This window comes from Pyrus communis, chromosome 6 (genome assembly GCF_963583255.1).
Source record: "Pyrus communis chromosome 6, drPyrComm1.1, whole genome shotgun sequence".
In the NCBI taxonomy this organism is placed as follows: domain Eukaryota; kingdom Viridiplantae; phylum Streptophyta; class Magnoliopsida; order Rosales; family Rosaceae; genus Pyrus; species Pyrus communis.
Window position 1 is genome coordinate 25150284 of NC_084808.1, and position 9372 is coordinate 25159655.

General features: G+C 33.1%; 1 protein-coding gene across 1 annotated transcript; it reads left to right on the plus strand.

The window, feature by feature from the left end:
* The first annotated feature begins 4179 nt into the window (after window positions 1–4179).
* LOC137736304 (uncharacterized) lies at window positions 4180–6995 on the plus strand. Its single transcript, XM_068475594.1, has 14 exons — window positions 4180–4251; window positions 4325–4369; window positions 4450–4548; window positions 4674–4784; window positions 4913–5087; window positions 5178–5234; window positions 5358–5494; window positions 5596–5655; window positions 5746–5823; window positions 6087–6160; window positions 6318–6394; window positions 6642–6721; window positions 6809–6892; window positions 6975–6995. Exons 1-14 carry the CDS (start codon window positions 4180–4182, stop codon window positions 6993–6995), a joined length of 1170 nt encoding a protein of 389 aa, XP_068331695.1.
* The last annotated feature ends 2377 nt before the right edge of the window (window positions 6996–9372 follow it).

Sequence of the window (9372 nt, forward strand, 5' to 3'; positions counted from 1 at the left end):
TTTATAACTCATAAACATTTAAAACTTCTTAAAAGCCAAAAGCGTTATTGGTTAAAGCATATTTTTTCGGTTCCAAATTGTTTGTTGAAATTATCTATGAGACGAACTAGCAATGGCTAAGCAATTCGTAGTTTATATGAGCATTTGCAATTACGCTACTTAGTATTATGATCTAGGGTATTATTCTTCACTAGTAAATGAGAGGTCTTAGGTTTTTTTCTTGCCGAAGACAAATTTGAACCACATTGTTATGGCTCGTCCATTGTAAGACTTAGCTCATTATCTCACCCCTTAGTTAGATAATATCGCTTGTTAAAAAAAAAAATTATTTGTTGAAAATATTCTTAATTGAAAATGCTCATACAAACTACGAATTGCTTAGCCATTGCTAGTTTGTCTCATAGATATCCTTTAATTTATTACATGGTCCCATAATGTCTAAGCAATTCATAGTTTATAAGAGCATATGCAACTAAGAATTTTTTCAACGAACAATTTTAGATGAATAAAAATGCTTTCATAAAATCAATAACGCTTTTGGTAATATTTTAAGAATTTTAAAATGATTATGGGTAATATGAGTACTTAAATATTTTGTAACAAAAATTATTCGGCTTTTAGTTAAAGCGTGTTATGAAAAAAATGCATCTTATGAGATCAATCTCAAACATAAGTTACATAAAACGCATGCTTTATGCATGCAATTTGTCAAATTTCATCGAGTTTTCCTTTTTCCAAAATCAAGATTTTGGAATGAAAATATATTTTGAATAACATGAAGATGATAGTTTGTTGTTATGATAAAGGAAACAAAAGAAAAATTTAACAAATTTATTTATTTTTAAATTGAAAATGAAGGATCGGTAAGAATTTAGCGATTGTCACCGTCGAGTGTCGCTTTAACGCTAGCAACGTCCCTCCAATTGATTGTTGCTCGAATGATACCGAACCTCTTGGCGTGTCTTCGCTATCTTTCTAACGACAAACTAGAATAAAAATCGCTATCTTCATACCGATCGTTCATTTTCAAAATTTTAATTAATTTTTGATAAAATTTTCTCTGGTTTTCCATACCATAACAACAAATTATCACTGTTCATGTTCTTCAAAATGTATTTTCTGTGCAAAATCTTAATTATGGGAAAAGGAAAAATTGATGAAATTTGACAGTTCCATGCATAAAGCATGTGTTACAATCTTAGGGTATGTTTGGGAATTTGATTTAGTTTTTTGAAAGCGTTTTTATTCGTTCCAAATTTTTTGTTGAAAATATTCTTACGAAATGTATAAACGTTGCTAGGTCTTCTCATAGATGTCCTTGGTCCAGTCTTATGCTGATAAATGCTTTTTGGGCTTCTTATTGTAAACATGTAAAAGTTTCTATTAGAAATCAAAGTATTTCTTGAAAATCTACTTGAAAAATTTAATAAGTGATTTTTCAGAAAGCACTTTTACCACCGACAACTGTTTTCAGGTGTTATGCCAAACGTAGTTCTTTCTTGGTCAAAAGTAACAAGAAACACTTTTAGATTGTATAAAATACTTTTGACAATTTCATAAACAATCTTAGCACGCCCTTGTATCATTTTGGTAATCGGTTCATTAAGGGTAGGAAAAATTTCTCTTGACATTAACAAAAGAGAGAAAAATTAATCTGTACTATGTAACATTAAATGCTACAACTATTGAATGACCTAAATTGATTTGAATTTTTACTTTTATTGTTATACCTTGAATTCACACTGTCCAATTCTTGTACGATAGAATTGAATTCTTTAAAAAAAAAAAAAAAAAAAAAAAAAAAAAGAGAGAATAAAACAGCTCGTGCTTAGCTGCACTACATTAACAATTTGGACTTTAGTTGGTTGAGGGCATACATGATACATATCACAGTTGCAGTGTCGTCTGGAATGAAAGTACATAAACTGGAGTCCTGAATTAGACCATATTTTTTTAAGGCCAGTGAAATGATGTGTGGCCCAGGAGACACCTGGCTAATAATAATTGGAAGATAGATAGTAGGTAGTGGGGAAATGAAGTAGGATTGTCTACCTTATCTTTTTTTCTCACATTCTATTTAAATGGTCACGGTTAAGCTACGTCAACATCTTATATTAATTTTTTTTTATAGAAAGAGAAAGACAAAATAAAGAATGTGAGAGGAGGAGATTGAAGGAAATGGAAAGAGAATGGGAGGGAATCCTAGTCCTGAGGAAATTGGACATATCTCACTTTTTGGAGCCAATGAGTAAATTCGGATCACTGAAATTAAATCTGATGGTTTCTATTAATTCATTTAGCTGACCACCTTACGTAAACTAAGAATTTTGCTTTTTCTTTCATACAAACGAAATGCTCAAATTTCTTGATCCTTAGTTTCCGATACTAACATCTGAACAGGATCCAAATTCAGGAGAATCCGAATTTGGATCCAAAATATCCAGTCCCATTGGTAACCCTTTTTATCCACCAATTAAAAAAACATGCATATTTTCTAGATTCTTATGAATTATTAATTTTGTGTTTGAAATGAGAGCTGTAAATCCTGCTTATTTGAAAGATAAATTAAAGCAAATGGAGGAATGCCAGACAGCCCAACTGGAGAAGCAGATGGGGAACATATGTGATAAGTTTTTGAATTCTTCTCTCAACATGTTTTCATCATCTTTGCGACCCTATTTGGACACTAATTTCAGACACAACTGTCAAACGTATCCAGTATTTTATCTGGTGCTAGGTAGCTGTACACTACGAAAACATTCAAAGCAGTCGACGATAAGATTAATTGGCCAAATTGATCGAGGGTTGAGAGTATAAACATTCAAATCACCCAATCCATTTTTTGCAAAAAAATCATTCAATTTGAAAATCTTTTAGTCATCCGTACATGTTAAGACAATTAACGATTTTGGTATCAAGTAGCATCTCTATAATGAGCGGTCAATTTGTTTTATGCATCTGAATGACTAAAAAAATTTCGAGGTGAATAATTTTTTACATATGTAATCTTTAGATGATAATAAAGAGTGAATAATTTCGATTATTTATCAAGTAAGTTTGCCATGAAAGATGCATGCATTATTATTATTTTTGTAATAATTATCTAGATATCTAAATATTAATAAAATTTTCATTGTCGACTAAAAGCCCATGAAATTATCATCCTAACTCTCTAAGTAAAACTGAACATAAATAGGAAATGTGGGCAATAATGTAATTTCACACAACCAACATTTTGCTTATTTATTTATTTATTTATTTCAATACCTCACCTACACGGCTACACGTGATTCTAACACATTTTTAATTAAAAAAAATAAAAGAGTAAATTGTAGCAATGATCAATCAACTAAAAATTTATTACCATTAATCCCTCAACTCATCAAATCGTGCATCTATGATCATTTTGTCAACTCCGTTAAAACTTCTGTGAAATGAGTCACGTGTCATGCACGTGAGGCTAAATCAATAAGCAAATATGAAAAATTGTATTAATGGTCCCTCAACTTTAATTCAACTAAAGAAATGATCCTTCAACTTTAATCCAATTGGAGCAATGGTCTCTTAATTTTAACACAATTGTAGCAGTGGTCATTCCAACATAACTCATTTTGATAGAATTTTGACGGAGTTGACGAAAATGACCATATCTACACGTTTTGATGAGTTGAGAGACCAATGGTAAAAGATTTTTAGTTGAGAGACCAATGGTAAGAGATTTTTAGTTGAGAGACCATTGCTCCAATTTGATTAAAGTTGAAAGACAATTATTACAATTTACTCACCAAAAGCAAAGCTCTCTCCTCACTCTTCCCATCCCACGGTCTCTCTCCCTCTCTTCCTCTCTCCTTCCATTTAAAAAACAAAAATACAAAATTACGACACACATTTTGTGTGTGGCCATGTGTTGGTTTAATATATAAAAGAAGAGAGAGTTCACGCTTCAACCAATTTTTCAATAAGGTAATTAATTAAAACTTGGATTATTTTTAACAGTTAGATGATTTTTAAAAGTTAAATTTCGCGTCAAATGAGAGGTAAAACGAAAAAACCGTAAAAAAAAAAAAAAAAAAGGACGCGAAATTCCAGTGGCGGGAAAATCAAATGCGAATTAAAAGCGGTGAAGGCCATTTTTGCGGCGCCCATCCAAACAATTTTATTATTTTACACTAGACGGAAATGGAGTTGCTGAAATTCTCCAAATTCAAGCTCCAGCTTCAAACTCTGATCTCCGAAGTCCGAGAACTCCGAGTAAGATTTCTCATCGCCGCCACCTCCATTATCTCCCTTTCCCTCACCGTTCTTTGTGAATTCACACTTTCAGGAAAGGGAACGCTCCGCCGCCGAACAGCTCCGTCTTCTTATTCAGGTTTCCCTTTAAAATCAATCGCTGCTCTCCGATTGCAATTTGAGTTTACTTGTTCGTATTGACGGAGTGTTTGGATGCAGAAACAAAAGCAAACCGAGGAAGAATGCGGCAGAAAGTTGCAGGAATTGCTGGCGGAATTGGCTTCCTCCAATGAGCTGCGACAGAAACTCGAAAGAGAGGTTTGTGGGATTATGTAATTGTTTATGTTTGCGGTGAAGGTGTTTGTTGAAATGCTTGTTAAAGATCACAGCCAAATTTGGTTTTAATTGAGCTGTTTTTTGTTTTTCGAATCTTGTTCTTGCAGGTGAGTTACCTTCAGAGTGACAATTCTATGCTCGAGAACAGGCAAAAGGAGTTGAAGGGAACGATTCATAACCTACTCCAGTCCAGGGAAAATTTCGTCAACGCTTATCAGGTTCGTTGGAATTATGACATCGAGAGAGATTACCATGCAATGTTGTCAGTGTTTTTTGATCCCACGATGAATTTGTATCGAACCTATTTAACCAAAATATGACTCACTGGTGTCATGTTCATGTTTAGGAATCCACTTGTGAAATGAAACGCTCGATTCAATGCAGGGACAGAAAGCTTGCTTTCCTATCTGAGAAGATAAAATCTCATCTTTTGCTATTCGATTCAATAGAAAAGGAGGCAATTTTGGTAAAGAAAGTCGTGGATAATGTGCAACGCGTTGTTAGTGAGAAAGAGGAAGTAGGCAAGCAACATTTTAAATTTTTACTGTATGCTTATATTCCATTTGAAGTTGCAGCGTCAGATCCCTCCTAACTCACTGCTTTGTTCACAGTGGCAGGCTTAAAGAGCAAATTGGATACTGTTTCCACATTAGAGAAAGTATTTATTGGTAACTCCAAGTTATCATTATATATCAATTCTTCGATGTTGTAAATTACGTTATTAAATTGTTGAAGGAAAGGTTAAATTTGAAACCACTAATAATTTATTGACCATGTACTAATTTATGCAGAAAAGATCAGTGACCTGGAAAACAAACTAAAAAATTATGAAGACGAGACTCGGAGAAAGGATAAAGCCATCTCAGAACTAGAAGCTCAGATGGAGGCAGCAAAAATTTGTAATACAAGCCAGACACAAATAGAAGATATATCCATGCATCAGAGATTCATTTGTTCGATTGATTCGTAAAACTAGTCTACTGTTTTAGCCAAAAATTTTCTCATCAATGTCTTCTTAACCACCCTTACCTTCAGAAAGTTATATCAGCAAAGGATGCGGTCATACAGAATTTGATTTCAGAAAAACAGGTCTAAATTTCATATTGTTTTTGTTTTTGTTTAGACCTTACTGAGTTCTGCTATTGACTTCTAAACTTACTTGATGAACTCCATGATCAGGCATTGCGTTTTGAAGTTGGAAGTTTGGGGATTGTCTTAAGGCGGATTCAAGACACTGTTAAAAGTATGAATGAAGAGGTAGAAAAAGTTTAATTTTAGGTTTAACCTGCCATGCTTTCACTTGATGAATTCACATTCAAAGTTTTATTGAACGCCACATTTCCAATTGGTCAATTAACAATTTAACATATAATGTATATGGATACATGGTGTGATTTCTTAAGTTTTATGGTTTTGCCTCTTGTGATGCATGTACAACTTTCCCCAACATCTTCTGATTGATCTTCTAGTGAAGACACTCATTGCTTCCTTGTGGGAACTGTCGTCAATTTATTTTTCAGGACAAAGGGGTATTTTCCTCAATTCTGGAACACCAAGGAGGATGCAATATGATTTTGACGAAGGAAGATAATAGGTAGTGCTCATACTCTTACCATCTATGCATAAGTTGTAGAAAACAGGAATGCTTCATTGCAGATATATGTTCTTATCGGAGATCATAAACAAATGCAATGATGCACAATGGGTGGTTTTTCATTAATTTTTACTTAACATTGTTATTAACTTTCCAGGATTGAAGATGCAGTCCAGAAATATACAGGAAAATCTCAAGAAAAGGCTTACGGGTCTGGCGATGGAGGAAATACAGGTTTGTCATGAAAACCTTTCTGCTTCTAGAATCTCATGTATCAGAAAATGATACACTTGCTTATCAAAAAAGAAAATGATACACTCACTGTGAGTGAAGATATTGTCTCACTTCAAATACCATGTTCGATGCAAACAAATTTGCTTCCGAGGGCTGCTTTACTTCACTTATTCTTTCTAAGAGAAAGAAAGTTGAGAGTTGATGTTTACATGTACTCTACTTATATGGACATTTAAAAAACTTGCAGCTTCACATCTATCTCAAAAGTGCAAGTCAGCTGGGAACAACTTACAAGAGAACAATAACTTGGACTCATGCGTGTCAGAGGCAAGTGAATTTTACTGGTTGTAAATTGAAAAACTCATCGATTGGTCATTCTGCATTGAATAATCTTGTTTAACATTGCACTGGCAGTTTAACTGTTGTTCCCCACAGTCGGCTTCCTCAAAACCTCAATTGGAAGCTACTGTTCTAGGTATCTCAGTAAGTGATAGAAAGGTATGGAGTTGGCCTACAATCTGTTTTCTCAGTGAATACTTGTGATGATTAGTAATCTTGTCTAATTCTTCTAATGCATTAGCAATCAGCTCAAACGGAATGATCGATTTCTTTCTTGCGTAATCTAATGATCAGGATAATTGCACAATATCAATGCATATAGATTCAGAGTGCTCAACAACCCAAGATGAAGCCTTACACATTCCGAATTAGGTTCGTCTACACTCCCACGGTGGGAGTCCCACCTTATCATTTTAAACATTTGACTAAAGTTTACAAGCATACAAGTACGAGCATGCAAGAGACTAAAGCATAATCTTAAAATCTCAAGGATTACCAAGATTTGGGCGTTGCAATTCGAGCATGCTGTATATTGTTCTGCTCACACTGATCCTCCCACCACACAGCTTCTTCAGCAAATAGGTAATCCTCAAGTTTTTCTCCTAACGTCGACGCATTTTCTTCTTAAAATGTTCGTGTTGTAGATGTAGAACAGGTTGGGCCATGTTGGCTTCAGCCCACCTTGATTAATTTTTGGGCTGACCATGTATTTCTTCTTTGGTTTTTTTTTCCTTTCCATTTTTTAAAATATTTTTTATATTATTATTAGTTTCAAATTCAAATCCTAATCTATGAGCTCGGCGATAGTGTTATAAAATCCAAGCCTAGGAAGTTATATATTTTAAACTCCAGTTGTCTGGTTTTCCTTGGAGACAACAATGTTAAGTTGAATTTGATGACCATTGTTACAAAATTCATTAGGGATACCCAACCTTACAAATTGTGACTAAGAGCATGCTAAAATGTACACATTAGCTATAACAGTAAAAAAAGACCATACTAATATTCTCTAACCGAAGTACCAAATCCTATGTGACGATGACATAAATTGACATCAAAAGAGGTTGCAATCAAATTTGACAGCAGCTTCAAATGTAATTTTTAATTAATTATTAAATTTTAATTAGTTTAATCATTTATTATAATTAATGTTGAGTTGACTGATACAATTATCCCACTTTTTTCTTCTTTTCAATTAAGGAGGATGAACATATTACTGATTAAACTTTAAATGTTCTTTATTAAATTTTAATTAGTTTAATAATTTATTTTATAAAATAATAAAATAATAATTTAATTTGATATATTGGTTGGAGAACAAAACTTTAAAAGATATGAAAGTGCCACATAAGATGTCAAAATTTAAATTTTATGTTCAAAATTCGACATCTTCTTTGAAGATGGTCTAAGACGTTAGGGTGATGATATCGAAGATACCAGAAATTCATGTAGTTGAGCAATTAACTCGTTTAAAGAGGACTTAGATGTAACTAAGATATTAAAGTGATGATAGTACAAATTTATTGCATGATGTTACGTGTACAGATTAAAATACATAACTATACGTGATAAGTTTAAATATTGCTATGTTAAAATTGCATTTAGGTTTCTCTCGTTCTCCCTCCGAAGGTATTAGTAAATCATATGTTGATGAAATGATGGGTTCATGGGCGATGTACGAAGTGTGAAGATTGTTGGATCGGTGTTTGTAATAAGACGTACAGAAGGTAAAACCTAGATGCAACATAAGTTGGCGTGCAGATTTACCTGGACGGCACTTGAATCAACTACTTAACTACTTCCCAGATGACAATTAATGGCCCCTCCCCTAACTTTAACATTGGTCAACTTTGGTTTGGCCATATGAATGTGATACGGCCATTCCCTTTGAACTTTCACTTGTTTTCTTATCTCTTTGGTTGTAGAGATTTTTCTCCTTTCTTTTACTTTGGTTGTGGAGATTTGAATACATTACATACCCACACATAAATTATCTGTAAAAGTCGTAAGAGATTAAGGTCGATTCTTGTTTAAAATTGCTTTTGAAAAGATTAAATAATTTTCTAACAACAATAGAATAATCCGTTCTAAATACGTTAAAATAACTTGATTCTATGTTTAGGTTGGTAGGAATTATGTAAATTGTATGTCCAAATATTAATTTTCAATTTCCGTGCTTCCATAAATTTCGAATCCGTGTAAGACTAAAAAAAAGTTGATCCCAAAGGATAAAGTAGATGGAAACAAACAAAATGTTCAGGCTTTATCCAGCCTGTCGTCGACGGGGCAGATAGACCCACCTAAATCTTTTGGAGTAACGCGCACTCCAATATTATTTTCAATGGAAATGCTATTCTGACTCTTTTGAATTTTTACATTATTTGTTACATCATAATTTAATATTTATTATCATGTTAATATTATAAAAAATATGAAGTGACACAAAGTGTTTTAAATTTGCGACCTGTGTGATATATTTTACTGCATTTGCATAATAGAATTTAAAAACCAATATAATGATTTTCTTAAACATTGAATTCTGGTTCCGTCATTACATGAAACAAAAGCTAATTTCTCTCACTAAATTCAAATTTCAAAGGTGTGGGAATTGATTGATGAAATAGTTGTGGCAAGCAAAG

Coding starts and splice junctions, on each gene's coding strand:
- LOC137736304 (XM_068475594.1), top strand. CDS start 4,180: ATGGAGTTGCTGAAATTCTCCAAATTCAAGCTCCAGCTTCAAACTCTG. Junction 5,088..5,177: donor TAGTGAGAAAGAGGAAGTAG/GCAAGCAACATT, acceptor CTTTGTTCACAG/TGGCAGGCTTAAAGAGCAAA. Junction 6,395..6,641: donor TGGCGATGGAGGAAATACAG/GTTTGTCATGAA, acceptor AAAAACTTGCAG/CTTCACATCTATCTCAAAAG.